The sequence below is a fragment of the Myotis nattereri genome (genome assembly GCF_964212035.1).
Source record: "Myotis nattereri genome assembly, chromosome: 3".
NCBI lineage: Eukaryota > Metazoa > Chordata > Mammalia > Chiroptera > Vespertilionidae > Myotis > Myotis nattereri.
The window spans coordinates 49,215,175-49,234,961 of record NC_138077.1 but is presented as its reverse complement, the minus strand read 5'-3'; the positions used below and the strand labels follow the sequence as shown (position 1 = coordinate 49,234,961).

The window sequence follows — 19,787 nt, the reverse complement described above, 5'->3', positions numbered from 1 at the left end:
AATTTTGAAGGCTCTAGAAATATATATATAGAGAGAGTATAAATTTCTTCTTCTTAAATAAATGTCTATACTTTTATAAGTCACTACAAAAATAAAATATACTATCATAAAAGTTCTATCAACAGTAGTCCCCACCAACACTACTCTATTAAATAAAACATGTAACTGATGCTCACACAGTGATAACTGAAATATCAAAAAAAGATTAAATGAGGAAGTTTTTTTTTTAAATTTCATTGAAAATGGTTTAAAAGAAAACATATTTTGCACAGACAGTGTGCCTCAATGGTTAAATATCAACCTATGAACCAGGAGGACAAGGTTCAATTCTTGGTCAGGGCACATGCCCTGCTTGTGGGCTCCATCCCTAGTGGGGGGAGTGCAGGAGGCAGCCAATGGATGTTTCTATCTTTCTTCCTCTCCCTTCCTCCCTCCAAAATCAATAAAAACGTATTTTAAAAAGAAACCATATTTTTCTATAAAGTACCAGGTAGTAAAAATTTAATGTTTGCTAGTCACAGGGTCTCTGCCACAATTACTCATCCAGTTTTTGTAGCATGAAAGCAGCCATAAGCAGTATGTACACAAATCACCAAGGACATATTCCAATAAAACTTTACTTGTAGGCACTGAAATTTCATATCATTTTCACATGTCACAAAACATTATTCTTCCTCTTTTCAATCATTAAAAAAAGTAAAGACTATTCTCAGCTCACCTGCCTACTTTACAAAAACAAGCAGTGGGTGAGCTGAATTGGAACAAGGGCCATAATTTGCAGATCCCTATTTTAGAGGAACAGTTTTCAATTACTAAAGGGGAAAACGTCACCCTTTTTTTGTAAACATTGCCACTGTAAAATGTTAATTTAAAGAAAAAGATCCCAACAATACAAAATGTGGACAAGGATGCAGAGCAGCTTGAGCTCACATACATTGCTGGTGAGAATGCAAAACGGTACAGCCACTTTGAAAAACAGTCTGGCAGATTTTTTTTTTTAATTTATCTTTATTGTTGAAAGTATTACAGATGTCCCCTTTGTTTTTTGTTTTTTCCCCCCAAGACCTTTACCACACTATTGTCTATGGTCATAAATTACCTGGATAATCTCCCTTCCTACCCCCTACCTTCCACTCCCCCACCCCTGTCCCATCCCAGCCTTCCCTCTGAAATTTGAGCTAAACACAAAACTGTATGCAAATGTTTGCATCAACTTTAAAACCACCAAAATGTGCAACCAACCACTGAATGGATAAGCAAAGTGGCAAACTGTGGTGCAGTCATACACTCAGCAATAAAAAGCAACAAAATTACTATTACAACATAGTATCAGGTATATCACACTAAGTGAAAGGAGGCAAACTCAAAAAGCTACTTTTGTATGATCCCATTTACCAGTGTATGATATTTTTGCACAGACAAAACTATAGAGCAGAAAACAAATTAGTGGCTGGCAGAGGTCAGGGGGGAGGGGGAGTTTGGGGGCTATGTAACTGTTCTATATATTGATTGTTGTGGTGGTTACAAGACTATTCATTTGTCAACCCCGAAACGATATACTAAGAAGGATGTATTTTTATTGTATGTAAATTATACCTCAATGAATTTGACTAAAAAAAAAAGAAAACAACATTGATTTATAAATAATACTGGTTATACAGTGGTTCTAGTTTATAAGAAAGTTTTCAGTTTTTATGAGTGTACAGTTACCAACTAACTGTAATATGCATACCTACATACCATAATGTGTGTATGTGTGTGTTTTTTAATGGAAACTAACATTTACTTAGTACCTACAATGTGCCAGACACTGGAATACTTATAAATCTCCCAATTCCCATTTAAAAAATATAGAAAATTAAGGTTCACAGTAGTTAATAACTTGCCTAAAGTCACACAGCTAATAAGTGTGTGACTGAACAGTAATGTTCATCAAGTTCTCTTGCCTCAAAATGCTCCCTTAAAATGAGTTTACTTTGAAATTAGCCCGCATCCTTGCCAGTTATCTGTTGTTGTGTAACAACCCCCCCCCAAAAAAAATTAGTAGTTTAAAATAGTTTATGATGAACCCTCATGGTTCTGTGGGTCAACTAGGCGTAGCTGGGTGGTCCTCACACGGGGTCTCACATGTGGACACTGGAACATGGCAGCTGAGGCCGCAGTCACCTAGAGGCTCACATTACATATATTCCTAGCAGGTGGCACTGGCTGTAGGCAGAGCTCAGCGGGGCTGTCACCCAGAGCACGTTCATGTGGGCTCTCCCCGGGGTTCTGGCTTCCCCTCGCCTGGCAGCTGGATTCCACAGGGGCGTGAGCCAAGAACAAGTGTTCTAGGAGACCCAGGCTGAAACCACAGGCTCCTGGTGACTGAGCCTCGGAAGTCATGCTGCATCACTTCCACAATATTCATTCTGCTGTCCTACTGGTCAAAAACAAGTTTCAGAGCCAGCCCAAGTTCAAGGAGAGGGGCTACACAAAGGTGTGCACACTGGGACACATGGCTCATTCAGACGTCATCTCTGACCACCAGCTCCACCCCATAATGCATTACGCATTATTTTAAATTTCTTCCTTGTTCTACTCTAAATTTTCTATAATATATGTATTATTTTGTAATAACAGAAATAAACTATTTAAAACTTAAGTTTGTGGATTTTTCCAATTTATTTAAACTAAAAAACAAACAGATCACCCATTTTTCACATCTCTGGCAACCACCAATCTGTTCTCTGTATCAGTGAGTATGATTATGTATGTGTGTATGTGTATGTGTGTATTAGATTCAACGTATAATAAAGATCATACTTTGTCTTTCTCTGTCTGACTTAGTTCACTTACCATAATGCCCTCAAGGTTCATCCATGTTATTGCAAATTTTGATGTGTGTTTTTTAAATAAAATTAAGGCAATAATAGTTCTTTTGTGTGCGTGTGCTTGTCATGTCCTTCCAAAAGTAATATCAAGAAACCCATTTATAATGGTTTCTAAATTCAAACATCTGGGAATAAATGGACTAAACAATTCCCAAGGTCCTTCTGAATATAAAAACCAATTATCCTTTATAGGTCTTACCCAAGATCTAGTATATCCTGATTTTACAGTTTGAAGCACAGGGCATCTCTAAATGGGTTATCAGTTAAAAACATTAATCCCAAAGCCCTTCCATTGGCTACTTCTGAAATTGCAAATATGTGTGTTATAAGGTTTGTTTACCCCCTATAGGGCAGGGTACTTCATTTTAAAATATGCTCCTGTACTTAGAGAAGTAGAATGTCAGGCAGAGTTTACTTAAGTTTTGTGGTATCTCTGCTTTCTTCATGAACAATAGCGTATCATACTGCTTTTTGTTACTGAGGCAAAATTCATTTATCTCAATAAAAACTCAATGATTTTACTGAGATAAGAACTGAGGAAAAACCACAGCCTATGACTCTTTGATTTGACTCCCCTAATATATTTCATCTTGAAGTGTCCATACCCTTAAACACTAGTCCCTTCAAGCTGAGTGTGCCAGAGAAGAAATGCATTTTGTAGAAAAAACACTGAGGCTGGAGTGTAAATCCCTGTAGTCGCCCCCCTCCCACCACCCAGAAATTCATTTGCTGAATCAAAATAAAACATAAAGTTTTTAATTAAAAATATAAAACCTATCTTAACTCATTAGCCTTCGCATCAAACATTATCCCTAAAATAACTTCAGAAATTCATTATTTTCATTCTGCTGTTTTAAACATAAGAAACACGTCTGGAATGGTTCGTCTTTATCTACAGGATAATTTAAAAGAAAGAGAAGAAGCAGGTGGATAGGGAGAGACAGGGAGAAGGTGAGAAAGGAGGTTGAAATTGAGAAAGGACAGAGACAGTGGAAAAGGAAAGAGGTGGGAAGAATGAACTGTTGTGAATATTCAGTTTTGAACTTTTCTAAGTCTAGCCCCCAATGTCCCAATTCCTAGCTCATTAGCCTTGGTGGTTTGGGTACAACTCACTTCTCCAACCTGGCCTCAGATTTTATCTGGAAAATGAGGAGGCTGGCCTAGATAAGTGGATTTTAATGATTTCTACTCTGAGACCCTTTCTAAAAATATCAATTAACTTTACAGTTTCCCACAACTGAGAAATTGTCCTTTAAATACCTGTTAGTTAAAACAAACAGCCTGGCCAGTGTGGTCCAGTGGTTGAGCGTCGACCTATGAACCAGGAGGTCACAGTTCGATTCTCAGTCAGGGCACATGCCCAGGTTGCAGGCTCCATCCCCAGTGTGGGGCATGCAGGAGGAGGCCAATCAATGATTCTCTCTCATCATTGATGTTCCTATCTCTCTCTCCCTCTCCCCTCCTCTCTGAAATCAATTTAAAATTACATATATATATATATATATTTAAAAACAAACAAAAACAAAAAAAACAAAATGTTTAAAGGTTTCAGAAATGCTTATTTAAAGAATTTTTATTTTGCAAATAACAGCTATATCCATTTTTTAAAAAAATCACTGATTTAGCCCTAGCCGCTTTGGCTCAGTGGATAGAGCCTACAGACCAAAGGGTCCTGGGTTCAATTCCGGTCAAGGGCATGTACCTGGGCTGCAGGCTCCTCCCTGACCCAGGCCATGGTCAGGACTCATCCAGGAGGCAACCAATCGATGTATTTCTCTCACATCAGATATTTCTTTCTGTCTTTCCCTCTCTCTTCCACTCTTTCTAAAAAACAATGGAAAAATATCCTCGGGTGAGGATAAAAATATTTTTAAAAAATCACTGACTCATGTAATGTAATAAAGTAATGCATACCTACATATAGTGAGTAAGCTGAACAATTTTTTTCCCCTTATGTGAGAGGCATTTTGGATCCACGTGCTCATTTACAGGGTTCTTTATGTCTCCTTGAACTCTCTATGACTGCCTCTCCCCCACAGTGAAGATCATGTCCACGCACCATGGGGCCTTTTTTACTGTGAAAGTACCCTCTCTCAATAGACGGGCACATGACACATAAACTGTTTTTTTAAATATGTGTCTAAGATTCTTTCTAGTTGCCAAATTCTGTAATGTTGCTTTACCCTTAAGGAAATAAAGAAAACCTAAAACTCAAATAAAAATCAAAACCACAAACAGCATCTTAAAAATGTTCTTACTAAAATTTTATCCTTAATAATGACTACTTTTAAGGCCAGAGGGAAGAGCATGGAATTACTTTTTCTTTTTTTACTTTCTGTTATACCTATCTATAGCGGATGAACTCTATTTATAATATGCACCTATGAGAAAATAAACATAAAAAAATTAAAAGTTTTTATAAATGTAATACTGCTTTATATGTGATAACCATGATTAAAAGGCATTATCTCTGCCCTTCAAGAGCTTATACTATGAGTAGGAATATGAAATAATTTTGCCAATGATAAAATGCCTGAACTAACAGAGAGCATCTATTAAGGTATTCATTCACTCACACATTCAAATATTTGATGAATATTTGCTAGCTAAATAAGATACCTGGGGCCAGATGGTAATAAAAAAGCTAAGACACAAACTTCCAACCTAAGGAGATCCAACCATGTTCCTATTAAGAAAATAACAACCAGCCCTGGCCAGTGTGCTCAGTGGTTAGAGTGTCAGCCAAAGCAATGAAGAGTCCTGGGTTCGATTCCAAGTCAAGGGCATATACCTGAGTTGCAGGTTCCACCTGGGCCCCAATCAGGCAGGCACCTGCAGGGGGCAACCAACTGATGTGTCTCTCTCACATAGATGTTTCTTTCCCTCTCTTCCTCCCTCCCTCCCTCCCTCCCTCCCTTCCACCCTCTCTAAAAATCAATTTGGGATGGGAGGGAATAAAATCTGCTGTAGAATTCTGAAGAAAAGAAAAAGGGAGTTTGCCCTGCAGTCAGATAATGTACATCTCACAGACTACCATCACATTCAATGCCTAGTGTGCTGTGACAAGCTTTAGATCCTCTGGGACTACTTGGTTAACATATTGCACCAGATATGATTTTGTAACTTTCCCCTTAAAGTTCTAGATTTATACCATTAACTCAATTTGCCCCATTATGCAACTGGGGTGTCCTGGACCTAAAATGAATCAGTGCTTTCTAGGCGTATTTCTGAAAAGATATTAACCTTTATCTTTCACTAAAGAAAAAAAGGATTTCCTCTCAGAACAGCTGGCTACCTTTACTTCAAGAAATAAGTCACTGCCAGGTGCATGGATTTCAGATGCTATGTGATTATGTACACATACACAGTTAACTTAGGAGATGGTGAAATCTTCCATCTGAAGAACAGTAAGAGTACAAAATACATAATAAAATTCCTACTGCTGTAAGGAAAGAAAAATGAAGACACTGGGAGAGGATGGAAGGGTTAGTTATAAGTGCTACATGGCTAAAAGTAGGAAAGAAAGTAAAGGATTAATAAAGTTTAAGGGGGTCTAGAAATGGCTTTGATGAACATGCTAACACTCTCAAACCAAAAGATAGGGGAAAGACAGATTACAAAAATAAGTGAACAATTCAAATTAAGTGGTGATATGGGAATAGAAGTGGAGAGAGCAAAAAGGAAAGTGGGTGTCCAGATTGTTGTTTCAGAAAAACTATTCAGCAAGGAAGCTAAAATTGACCACATATCTAGATTTGTTAACTGATGAAAAGTACTCATTTTTAGAAAAATATGTTCCCAGCTCTGATCTAAACTAAGAAACTTTCAGAATATTGTTGGAAACTGACTATACATTTGTCTAACATTCACACGTTGCATGATGCATTTGAGTTATACGTATATCTACTGATACAAAAAATAGCTGGGTTTCAAATCTTGTTGCACAGAACCTCAAATATTTCAGAAGAAATAAAGCATTATTAATAAACACTGGCAACAATATTTCTACAATAGAAAGTATGCAGCTGTTCCAAATATGCTTTTAAACCAGGAATAATGATGTGTGCTGACATTTAGTTAGACCTAATTCTTTTCACTTGCATATGAACTCAACTGTGTCCCTTTGTCTCCTATTTTAAGAGACTTCCTAAGATAAAAAAAAATTGCCCTAATTTTTTTTTTTTTAAGGTCTGTCCAAATGATGAATATCTTTGATTGCCTTAAAACGAAGTAAACAAGCTCTGGACTTTAACCTAGAAAAGAAAATTTTCAAATATTCCCTTCCCCTGATGTCAGCTGCTACCCATGACCTCTGTTGAGATGTTCACAACAAAGGTCACAGGGCTCCCCTTCCCCTCCTGAAAAAATAATGCAGTGGGAAAAGGGCAGACAGCCACTGCATTATTATTCTCAATTTCTATTGCAATCAACCCCATGATCCCAAATTGCAATTGTATATAAACCTACTAAAGGTTTAGATGGAAAAAGTGGAGGAGATAGGTTTTTAAAAATGGGGTTTAAAAATCTGTGCCAGCAAACTAAACTTCCTTTTCAAACTAAGTTGGAGTTTCAACATTAAGAACAGTCTCAATGTTGGTGTATGTTTTACCCAATCATAAAGCACAAGCTTCATTCTCTTTAATTCGGGTTCAAAGATATTGTTAGGGAGTAGCTGGGCCATAATTAAGAGTTATATTAGAGAAAGATACATTTTATGAGACTTGAATACTTTCCAGATCAAAAACGACATCACCATTAGGACATTGTTAGTATATAATACATAATTTCCTTTGATGATCTCTGAACCAGAAAAGTCAGATGCTTATAAAAACAATGATCTTCTCAACAATTTCTGGCCACCTTCAAAATCAACCAAGATTTAATTTTAGCTTAATAAAAAAGCCACACTAAATTTCCTAACCACTTCACCATATTACGCAAACTGGGTTGACAAACACCATATTGTGTCTCTTGAAAGTCAATTCACATGTGTTAAATTCCAGAGTTTAGCAATAGAAAAACTTGCAATTTTAGATGGAAGTGTTTGTTGAATTCCTTGTGAATGAATATAGTAGAATAAATAATTCATGTCTTGGTTAGGAACCAGAAGATCTAAGAGTAGTATAAATGCATACATATCAAGTGAGTTTCAAGTTCCTTCCAGGTCACTGACATGTAGTGTGTGTGTGTGTGTGTGGGGGGGGGGGGGGTGGCAGACAAAATCACAGCACTGTATAATTAATACTTCACATGTTAAGGTTGTGTTGGAACTCCAATTGTCATTCTACTCATCACCTGCCCTCAAGGAAGCACTGCACAATAAACAAGGGTCATTTTCCTTACAGCAATGACATAGGACACATACACACAAACAACTCAGACCCAAAAGGCTAAAGACAAGGGAAAATCTCAAAGACTTTCAAAGTGTAGATTTGCCTTTCCTAATCACTCAGGCTTGTCAATGCAGTGAAAACTACATTTACATGTGAATGCCATAATCTTCACCAAAGCCAGGCTGGGAACTAAAGGTTGAAAAATACTGTTAAGATTTCAGGCCTAAACTCTAATATCCTTCAGGAACAAGAAGACAGGCCCAGGCCCAACCCCATTAAAAATCCCACTTAAACCAGCCACTCGGTCTCCTCCTGGTGTTTGGATCTCTGGGAAACAAAACAGTCAAGCTTTCTCGGGATTTTGGAGTCTGACCAGAGCACCCACAAGACCATGGGAGTCAAGTCAAGTTGGCAAAGAAACACGCAGTTTCAAGAAAGCAAAGGTTCTTCTTTTCAACTCCACGTTCCCAGGACACCTCAGGCCACAATGCTCCCTTGAAGTAAATGACAGCCACAACAAAGACAACCTTTGCACACCCAGATAGCACTCTGGAACGTCTATGCTTCCATGGGCCAAAGAACAGCCAAAAACCACGAAAGGTTAAGGTGACCCAGCACCCAACATCTCCATTTAAAAAAAAAAAAATCCTAGGAGTTGGGGCAGGTGATGAAAACAAGGGAAGTCACAGGGCTACTTGCTGGTAGCCAGGCCAGACCAGTCCTAATCAAGCTTTATTTTCCTGCACATGAGTATAGTGAGCCATTAAAAAAAAAATCAAGGTCACCAGTAGGTCCCCCGTTTCCCCTCGCTCATCGCTTTTTGCCAGAAAATGCTTATAGCAGCTTCCCATATGCCATACCACGGTGGGCAGTGCCAAGCCTAAACTTTTAAACCTTGGGGAAGGTGGTAAAGTCAGCCAGCCAGACGCTGGGCTAGGGAAAGTCAAGAGAAGGAGGGAAAAAGAGTCAAGTTTCAAAACAAAGGCTCCACTGAGAACTGAGTGTCAACCCCTTCCCAAGTCCCAGCCTTCCAGCCCGCTAGGCTGGGCCTGGATTTTTTAAAGAACTCAAGACAAGTCGGAGAGACCCAGCTCCTGGCTACCCACGAGAAAATTGGCACAACCACTTGATGAGGGTGGTGCTATGCACCCCGCCACCCCCATCTCCTCACACAGGAAAACAGCGAGGCTCAGAACCCCAGTGATCTGCCCCAGGTCCCACGGTGGAGCCTAAATTCAAGCCCCTTCCCGGCCGGGGCAGGCCGGCCCCAGGTGGGCGCCAGGCGAGGGCCGCGGGGGCCCCCAGGACGACGCCCCTGCCCGCGGGGAACCCGGGCGGCGGGAGGAGAGGGGCCCCCCGCGCTCGCTTCACGCCCCGGCCCCTACCTTCCTTGACTCCCGGCAGCTTGGACTGGTCGATGCTGACTTCAGCCATGTCTGGCCGGGGTCTTGGCGGCCCCTGGCCACCCGCTTCCCCGCCGCCGCCGCCGGCCCCGAGCGCGGCCCCGCGCGCACCAGCAGCGCCCGACGCGGCGCAAAGTCCGGCCGGCAGCGCGCGCGGCCGGGGAGGAGGGCGAGGGCCGGGCGGGCGCTGGCGACAAAGGCGGAGAGACGGGCCCCGGCGCCCTCGGCTGCCCCGCCGCAACCACCTGCTCCCACGCCCCCGGCCCGGATTTGCACTAAATCCCCGGCTCCCGGAAATGGACCCGGGCCGTCCAGTACGGCGGGAGAGAGGAGACAGAAAGGCGGGCGGGCGGGCCCCGGGGTGGGGAGGCGAGGGGAGGGGAGCTGCAGGTCTGAAACCGCAACGGCGAGTGGCTGGCGAGCGGAGCGCGGCTCCCGCGGCCGCCTCCCTGCTGTCTCCTTTGTGCCGTGTGACGCGTCTGAGGCCGGGGGGGCCCCCCTGCGCCCCCGTCTCCGGGCCCCGCCTCGCTCCCAACCGAGGGTCGTGTCTTTGGAGGGGGCGTTCCGTGTCCTGGAGGCCTCAGCAGAGGGCCACTCGGGTCACCAGAATAGAATCGTCACTGTCAGCGGTGTGGTCAGCATTCTGGGGCCATTTCCCCAGATGCTTCCTGTGTGCCTCTCTCCCCACCCTTGGCCTCCTAGGATTAGAGGGAAGATAATACACGTGCATTTTTTTTAAAAAAAAAATTCCTAATACAACTAGAGAGCAGCTGATAAAAATCTGGGCCAATTCACACCAGCTGGGGGAACTGAGTCATTCATTCATCAAAAACGCAGGAATGTCTACCTAATGTGAAGTTAGGCATGGGGGCTGATAAAACCACGTGTCAGAAACCTCTCCCGTGGCATGTCACACATTGGACTCCCATTGTGACTTTTGTCTCCCGGAAATAGGCAACATCGCCTGTCTGCCATCTCCTGGCAACAGAATGCGCCCTCTCAATGGGAACCCGCCTCGGTGGTGGCTCCTCTCCCAAGCTTGCTTAATCATAGAACCTCTAGCCTCCACCACTCTTCCTTCCTCTCCCACCCACACACTTGCAGCTAAGGATGGGTGTGTGCGACCAAGACAGGCTAAGCAGAATACCTCCCTATGTTTATTACATGAACTGGGACAGATAAGCATTCTCTTTCCTGTGGGGAAGGTTTGCACTCACTAATAGAAAGTGAAGGTAAACTGAAGACAGTAACGAAGACAAGAGATAGATGAAGAGGACATGTTCTGATAATACCACAGTAGCAAGCCAGGAGGTCCCTGGAGCAGCTGGGAGTCCTGCCATTCCTGCCACAGGTCAAATCCACCCCATTGGATTTGAATGACTGCTTGTTATGTGTTTAACTGGTCATATTTTAAGTGATTATATAGATACAGCATAATATTTTCAACTTTGCCACTTAGGTCTAAGTCTACAGTATGTATTATTGGACCCTTTTCAGAAAAAGTTTAACAATCCGTGCACTACACAGAAAGAACACCCAGTAAAATGTGTTAATAGGAAAGAGGTAAGATTTTTAAAAGGTACTTTTATGGGGATATTTAAGCCCCCTGCCTTCTAGTGACTATTTTTTTAAACTTCTTGTGGTCATAGAGAGTATTGTATTTTCTGTTTCCCTTCTCAAATCCATTGTCCACTTCTCGGTCATGCTTGGCCCTGGGAGGCTCATATTTATGAAAACATGACCAGGGCCTCCTTGCCTTATGGCTTCCTGTTGAGTTCCACGAAGGCAACGCACTGGCAGAAGATCAAAACAAGGAGGAAAGCGATGTCAACCTAGGTATTCCATTCCCCTCCCCCTGATGCTAGGCTAAAAATTTGGCCCTGCTGTGTTTTTTTGTTGTTGTTGTTGTTGTTTTTAAATACAGTGCCTGTCTAAAGGTCTCTCTTCCATGGTTCCAGCTCTCATGGGTCTCTAATATCATTTCCTTCCAGTGCCCTTTCAGGCCTAAAATAGTAATGGCTTTTTACTCTCCCAGCTTCCCTTAACGGTACCCACACCTCTCTCAATAGTCCCTTCATTGTGTTCTTTTCAGTTAAATCATATTGAGTGTGGCTTCTATTTCCTGTTGAGACTCAGACTGATATCATAAGATAGGCCAAAGAGTTGCTGCTTTGTTTTCCTAAATTTGCCCTCATTTCTTATGCTCTCCATAAGATCTTAAGACATATTCACCGATTCATATGATATCTACTTCCCACTCTCCTAAACCCATTCCAATCATACTTTCTGTCCTCACCCCAGTCCAAAGAAGTTGTTTTTATTGGCATTAACAATGACCTCCACGTTGCCAAATTCAGAGGTCAATTCTCAGCCCTTCTCTTACTGGCTAATTATTTCCATGTAGTAGATATGATCCTACAGGCCTTCTTGAAATGTTTCTCTTTTTTTGTATTATTGCTTATCATATTTATCTCTTGAGATGATTCTCTACACTGGCTACATTGTTAAAAAGTACCTAAGCCAATGAAAGTTCAATTTGGGGATTTTTTGAACAGTGGTATCTGCCAATTTTTGGGGATATTTATAGACCAGCAATTCCAACCAAAATCTCCCTATCAGTTTATAGAGAAAGTAAGCCTGAAACCAAGTATGTGTATATATATATATATATATATATATATATATATATATATATTAGCAAGTAGGTATCAAAAACGTTATGAAACCTGCTCTGAAAACTTAATGAAGTCTCAATATCTTATTTTTTATGGGCTCTGACTGTATGGTGCATAAGAGAATCATGCAAACACAGACATTATTTTGGAATCATGCTTTGGGCACCATTACAAAAAACAACATATGACTGACATCTAATCAAAACGGATTAGATGTTTTGTGTACCAGAAAATAAAAAAATAAAAAATCAAATTACAGAAAATAGTAAAATTACAACTTTAAAGTAATAACAGTTTCATGGACACTGGCAGAAAACAAGATTCCTGGGTTAAAGACTAAAGTACTTTATTACTCACAAAAACAGCAGTAGATAGAGCATCAACATTTGTACCAGTTCCCCAAGTCCCAAATCACACAGGATAATGCATATAGGGCCAGGTGATTCTTTCATAGTCTATGAAGTGTGTTATGAGAGAGGAACCTGGTGCTTAGGGATCCCTCTTCTAGACCTTTGCCTGATGGGAGATATTATCTTAAACTGTACTGTAAACAAATCTACCATTTGCTCTGAAGGGACATGTTTTCTCTGTCTTCCAAAGTTGTTTTCTAAATAAACATCCTTTGAAAGATAATCAGTCTAGAACAGGGGTGGGCAAACTTTTTGACTGGAGGGCCACAGTGGGTTCTTAAACTGGACCGGAGGGCCGGAACAAAAGCATGGATGGAGTGTTTGTGTGAACTAATATAAATTCAAAGTAAACATCATTACATAAAAGGATACGGTCTTTTTTTTCAATAGTTTTATTCATTTCAAACGGGCTGGATCCGGCCCGCGGGCCGTAGTTTGCCCACGGCTGGTCTAGAACAAAAGAAGTCAGTGCTCCTACTCACAAGGTATGCTAAAATGTGGGATACCTATTGAGAATTGACTCCCAGTACTGAATTGGACAAAAAGCAGTAGATTCTGAAAATATGACAAGGCAAAGGGGTTTGGAGAGGGTAGTTAATTGGACAGAGTAAGTGGCTAGAAAGATACAAGTTATTTTAACAAGGTTTATTTTTATATATTTCTCTCAGTAATGAAAATGTTATTTTTTCTGGTATAGGGAGGACATCTTTCATTTGGGAGTTTGCTCTCCTGCTTTTAGGAGGGAAAGGGGGAGGTCAGAGAGTCCTTATTGCACCTACTGTTTTTCAAGTGTCTTTAGATCAAAAATCCTATGTCAAAGTAGCATATTTTGAGGCAGCATCTTCTGCCATGCTTCAGTACCCTTCAATAAAGCATTGGCATGTAATTTTGCCTCAGGTTTCTTTTTTACTAAAGGACTCAGGGTATAACACAGTGTACTAGATAGGATATGAAGTACATGTGGAACATGGTCAGCAAGAAGACTGTAGAGATAGGTTGAGGCTAGATCATGAACAGATTTCCATGTCAAGTTAAGGATTCAGTGTAAGCTTAGGTTCCAAGAATCAATGTTTCTGTATTCACATAGTGTGGTAGGAACAGAATTCTGCATCGATAATGTGACTCAGGTCCTGTCCAGGCATTCATTAGCTAATTAAACTGGGGAGCCAAGGGTTCTGATTCTCTCTTGTCACATAGTTTCTATGAATCTCTTTCATTTAATTAGGTGGGCTGCACTCTTGTTCCTGTCAGGCCTATCTTTCATGTGCTGGGGGAAAAAGGTCTGCCAGAGGTGAACCAAAGTGTTTTCAGGGAATTGATTAATGAGAAATCCACAGCAAATCCAAGCATGCAAATTTTCCCTTCTTAGCAGAGGAGATTCCCAAGCAGCTTAAGAATCCCCACGCAGGTCTTCTGTACTATTATCAATATCACTATGATGCTTTAGGCAAGTTATGAAACTAACATGGAATCTGGTTGCTATTATATGTTTCTGACAATTTTTTAGAGGGGAAGGTTAAAACAAGAATAGATATCAACTAATAAAATACTAGGCAAATACATTATTTGCAAATTGTAAAATGTTCTATGTTCAATCATCATTATGCTCAATTTATAGATGAAATCAGTGCGCAAACTTAATATATCACTGAACTTGTGCTTTGTAGCTTTTGAAGCAATGCGGTCTTTCTTTATCTTATAGGGAAACTGAGGGAAAGTATAAGTGACATAAACACACCTATATTTCGTGAGTTTCTTCTGTACAATGGAGCTTTGAGATTATAAACAAGATGTGAAAATTATATTCACATGGTATTAGAGATGTCTTAATTTGCTTTCTGCAGAGGCACACCTTGAGACAAGGATTCAACTACAAGTAGTTTATTTGAGAGGAAGACCAGAAGACATTGATGGGGAGAATAGAAGTGAGCCTGGGAAAGGAAACTAGCCAATAGAGTCTGTTATCAAGCAAGTTACCACTGTGGGCAACTGGAGCATAAACTAAACTACAGTAGTGGGGAACTTGGAGTGACAATGAAGAACACCCTTCAGAGTTGTCCCAGTCAAGGTCAAGGAAGTGAGCATAGTTTTCAAATCACTGTCTTTTATTGCATTATGGATGTTTTAGGGAGCTCTACTAGATTTCCTTTTAAATTCATTATCCAATTTTCTCCTCCACAATACATTCTTCTCTAGTAAAGGATCTGTTACCAAGTTGCATCCAAGTGAGTGTGCTCCATCCAATTCTATGTCTGGCTACTCAGAAAACTATAACCCTAAATGACTTGGGTGTGGGTCAAAATCATGTATGTAATATTCCATGGGCAACTGCTTATTGTGCCATTAGCCTGAAATACCATGAAGAACACTGGCTGAGGAGGCAGTAAAGTCCGGACTCACCAATCATCATGACATTCATGAGCAAAGCATCACTAATTGAATTTAGTCATTATAAATTCTGCTAATGGGCTCTTTTCATAATGGAACCCAGCTTCTTGAATGTTATCCCTTATATCACTTAGCTCACTGATGGTCACATGTTTGGGGATAAATAGGTACTTGTGAATTAACTGTGAGATTTTTTTGTGGCTTAACTGTGAGATTTTAAAAAAGGAAATGGAAATGTTTTTCTAGACATAACTCTACAAATTCTTGTCTTAAATTTTCCCTTCCCAGAAGGAATCATTTGTTTAAGGTATGTAAGGGGTGCCTGATGGAGATGTCTCACACCAAAGCTATGTATGGAGTTGAATGAATCCCAGCAGCCAACAAAATTGATTATTTCTACACCTGTTAACAAAGCTCCCAGTAGTGCTAAAAATCTGAGTTCATCCTGTTGTAATAGTTAATGGACTCATGAAGAGCTGAGCTAAAAATTCATACCCAGGCAGAGTTACACATTACACAAGTCAGGATAAAAGCTTCATAAATATTGACTCTGCCTAATGGCTTCTGTCAGAAGGAGGGGAAAATCTCATTAAGATAATGGTATCTACCTAAAGCACGGCTCTTTGGACTGAGGATCTAGAGATGTATTTATAACACCAAGAATTTAGTTAATAAAACTAAATTGTTCAATATCTAACTTCATTTATTTCTTAATGTATTGACAACATTGAAGGTTTCTCACAGTGAAATCTTGAAAAATATTATGGCAAAGAATGAAGAAAAATTTGTGGAAGGCACAGTAGCATTGTGAATCAACTAGAACTAAGCAAAAAGAATTATATGAAGCAAAGAATGATTGAGCAACTTCATTGTTTTCCTTCAAATCTTTAGGCCATCATATAGAATGAAACAAATTTTCCTGTTGGTTTGACTAAGGCTTATGTAGATTCTTATATATGTTTGGCCATGCAAAAAGGCTTGCTGGAATCCATGTGAAGAAGAGAAAACAAACAAACAAAACAGAAGAAAAAAAAGAGGAAACACTTCAATCAAGAAGAAGGTGACATATTGTGGATAAGCAATAAGTCACTCCTATAAATGAAAGAAAAGGAAGTAAAAAACTAGAACACATTTAAAAAAAGTTTACAGAGGTAAAAAAAAAAATGATAACCATTTCAAGTTAAACAAAGCAGTGACTTTTTCAAAATTCAAAAAAATTATTTTTTCCTGAGGCTACTGTGGCTCTGTTCTTGTACTAGATACTATGTTAGGTGTGAAAATGTATGGCAAGAATTTTGAATTATCTTTTTTAAAAAAAATGATTATACATGCTACAATGAGAGAACAATGAGTTATAAGAAAGTGTTCAGCAGAATATTGCCACAGACTGTTCAAGGGAAAAGGATATCAGATATAATTAACCTCAACATCCTACACATTAGAGACAAAAATCCAGAGCTTGGCAATCTGCTATATGGAAGAGACAGAAGGTGTTAATTTTTTTTTTCTAAAGTAGGTGACCAAAGAACATTTAACTTGGCTGAATAACAATGTAAACATTTCTTTAAGTGCATTATTATGATGAATAATGTTTTCAAAATTATTTTTTGTATGAATAGAAAGTGTTTAAATTAGGATAATCAACGGTGGAATAATTATTCCCTTTAATTACACACAAACAATGTGGCAGATGTTAAGCTAAATTTTTACATATTATTTCTCACCACAGACTGGAACGTATATATTACAATGAAAAATAAGAAATTACTATCCTTGTCCACAAGAACTCAAATTTAGTGGGAGACCCATACACTGACTTAATTAGTAACAAATATAATGCAACAAATGAAATAACACAACTTATTTATGCTAGAAATGTATGGAAGAAGAAGCAACTACTTTCTGCACTTAGGAGAAGATAAAGGAATTCTTATGTGAAGATATAATCTTGGACTTCTGACTTTTTAAATGAGGTTTCTAGGCAGACTAAATGAAGGATAGGAATCTTCTAGGTGAGAAGAACTATGTGAACAAAGAAATAGTCTCTTGAAAGTATTCTCCTATCTTCACTGCATAAGTGAGGCACGGTCTAACCCAGCTGCCAGGATAAGAGAAAGGGAAAAGCTGAACTTAGGGTCAGAGAAGAACAAAAAGACTCCAGAGATTAGTTCCTAACAAGAGTAAAGTTGGGAAGATGGCCACACCTAGATGTATTAGTCTGTTAGCTAGATACTCCCAAGGGAAAACTTTTAGATTAATTTGCAGTCCAAATCCAAAAGGCACACACAAGAAGAAAAGGCGCAGAAGGTATAGGGATTACCACAGAAAAATCCTTTTGGCTCTTGAGTTCCTCGGAAAGAAGCTTTGATTCAAACCCTAAGTGAATAGGCAGGATGCCACCCAGTTTTCTTTTCTGACATCTCTTGGCATCTGTACTGTTCTTCCTCACAGATACTGACATTCTTTCTCAAGCACAACAGGCATCATTACAGTTTATTGCCTGATCTATACACACATTAAGGTGTTCACACAATATTAGTTAATTTTCCTATTAAATCCAAGTCATATTTGGTTTCCTCTTCACCTCACTTGCTCAATGCCAGTAAATTCCTCCACTTAGGAGGAAAAAAATATGCCAACTTTTGCTTTTTTTGTCCTTTTTTACTCTGGGCACCAAGACTTTGAATTGGAAATCTCAGTCGTACCTGTTTTAGAGATACTTTCCTTCCACTTTTCTTGAGAAGCCCTCTTCTATATCTAGAATAGTCAGGAACCTTCTTTCCTTTAACACGTAGAATTTGAATTGGTCACAATAATGGGAGGAACCCAAGCACAACCAGAAAAACAACTCTATCCTATTTATTTTTTTCATTTGTTTAATCATTAGATATTTTGCAAGGGGCTGTTATGGTCCTGGGCCTCTTTTGGTTGATAGGGACATAGTTATGAACAAAGCAACCATAAACCATTGCATATTGAATCTAATAGTGCAATGCAGACAGACAATGCATAAAAGCACACATAAGCAATTGACTTGAGATTTGGGACATGAGCTCTTCAGGAAATGTACAGGACAGTGATAGATGGACCCACCCAGTGTGAAAAAATCAGAAGAGATTTTGCTGAGGAAATGAAAATTTTAAGTGAGGCTTAAGATGGAGAGAGAGGGAGAGAAAGAGAGAGAGAGGGAGGGAGAGGGAGAGAGAGAGAGAGAGAAAGAGAGAGAGAGAGAGAGAGAGAGAGAGAGGTGGAGTGTGCCTCCCTACAGGTGCAAAGTCCTTGAGGGCAGAAAGTAGCTTGACATTCTTAAAGAACTGTGGCTACAGGCAGATAACACAGGACCTTATAAACCATTTGAGGGGTTTTAAGTAAGAGTATGTGCAGTTACAAAACATTACTTTTAAAGCTTCATGGAAAATAGCTCTAAAGAGAGCAACAGTGGGTAAAAAGAAGCTTGGGAATCAGGGCATTTCAGCAGTGCAGATGATAGCTTCTTGGTCTAGAGAGGTGGCAAGAAAGATAGAAGTGAAAAGATTTGAAAAATATTTGAGGATAATTGAAAGAACTTTGTAATTGGTTGGAAACAATGGGGAGTAAGGGCGAAAAAGGGGTTTCTTGAATGAATAACTGGGTAAATGGCCATGTTACTCAGGTAGTAAACATTAGAAGTGAAGTGAAACATTAGAGTGAAGTGAGTGGTTCCATTTTGGATGTGGTTGAGAAGCTTCTAAGAAATACAGGTAAATACTCAGAAGAAGGGTGAGGACCTAAGGAGTCATTTGGGAATCACTGGCATGTAGATAGTGATCACAGTCATGTATTTCCTAGAAAAGATTAAACATGATATGAAAAGAGAAACTAGAATCAAACCCTAAGAAAGTTCATCTTTTAAAGGTCAGAAGAGGAGGAAATTATAAAAGAAAGTAAAAAAAAAAAAAAAACAAAAAAAAACTAGCAAAATTGGAAGAAACCAGGGAGTTTTTCAATGAGAAGAGCATGGTCAACCAAAGTGATTCTGCAAAGATAGCCACAAAAATGGGGGCTTGAAAACTGCAGAACAAGATCCCATATAAATTTAGATGCAAAAGTCCTCAATAAAATACTAGAAAAATGAATTTAATAACTTTTGCAAAGGATCATACACTGTGACCAAATGAAATTTACTCCAGAAATACAAAGTTTGTTTAACATATAAAAAAAAATCAATGTAGTACACCCTATTAACAGAATAAAAAACAAAATAGTATTATCTCAATAGATGAGGAAAAGCATTTTATAAAATTTAACACTCTTTTATAATAAAAACACTCAACAAAGTAGGAATTGAAGGGGATTTTCTAAACTTGGTAAAGGGCATTTACAAAAAATCCAGAACTAATATCACACCAAAAGGTGAAAGGCTGAAAGTTTTTTTTCCTAAGATCAGGAACAAGACAAGTCACTCTGCCCTCACCATTTCTACTCAACATTGTACTGCAGGCTACACACAGAACAATTGGGCTGAAAAGGCACCCAGACTGGAAAGGAAAGAGTAACATTATATTTATAGATGACATGATCTTCCATATAGAAAATCCTAAGGAACCTGAATACAAACAGAAAACCTTGTTGGAGTTAATAAATGAATTTAATGACATTGCAAGATATAAGATCAACATAAAAAATGTTTTTCATATCCTATTAATGAACAATGCAAAATAAATTA

The 19,787-nt window shown here is 39.3% G+C and overlaps 1 protein-coding gene across 2 annotated transcripts in view; it reads right to left on the bottom strand.

Annotated features, from left to right (window-relative positions):
• The window catches only part of CCDC50 (coiled-coil domain containing 50), a 69,532-nt gene extending 59,452 nt beyond the window's left edge, over positions 1-10,080 (bottom strand). For both annotated transcript variants that reach the window (XM_081087032.1, XM_081087031.1), the window contains exon 1: positions 9,592-10,080. In XM_081087032.1, coding sequence (XP_080943158.1) covers positions 9,592-9,640 — 49 coding nt within the window. In that variant the 5' untranslated portion in view covers positions 9,641-10,080. The remainder of the gene's footprint in view (positions 1-9,591) is intronic.
• Positions 10,081-19,787: the final 9,707 nt, after the last annotated feature.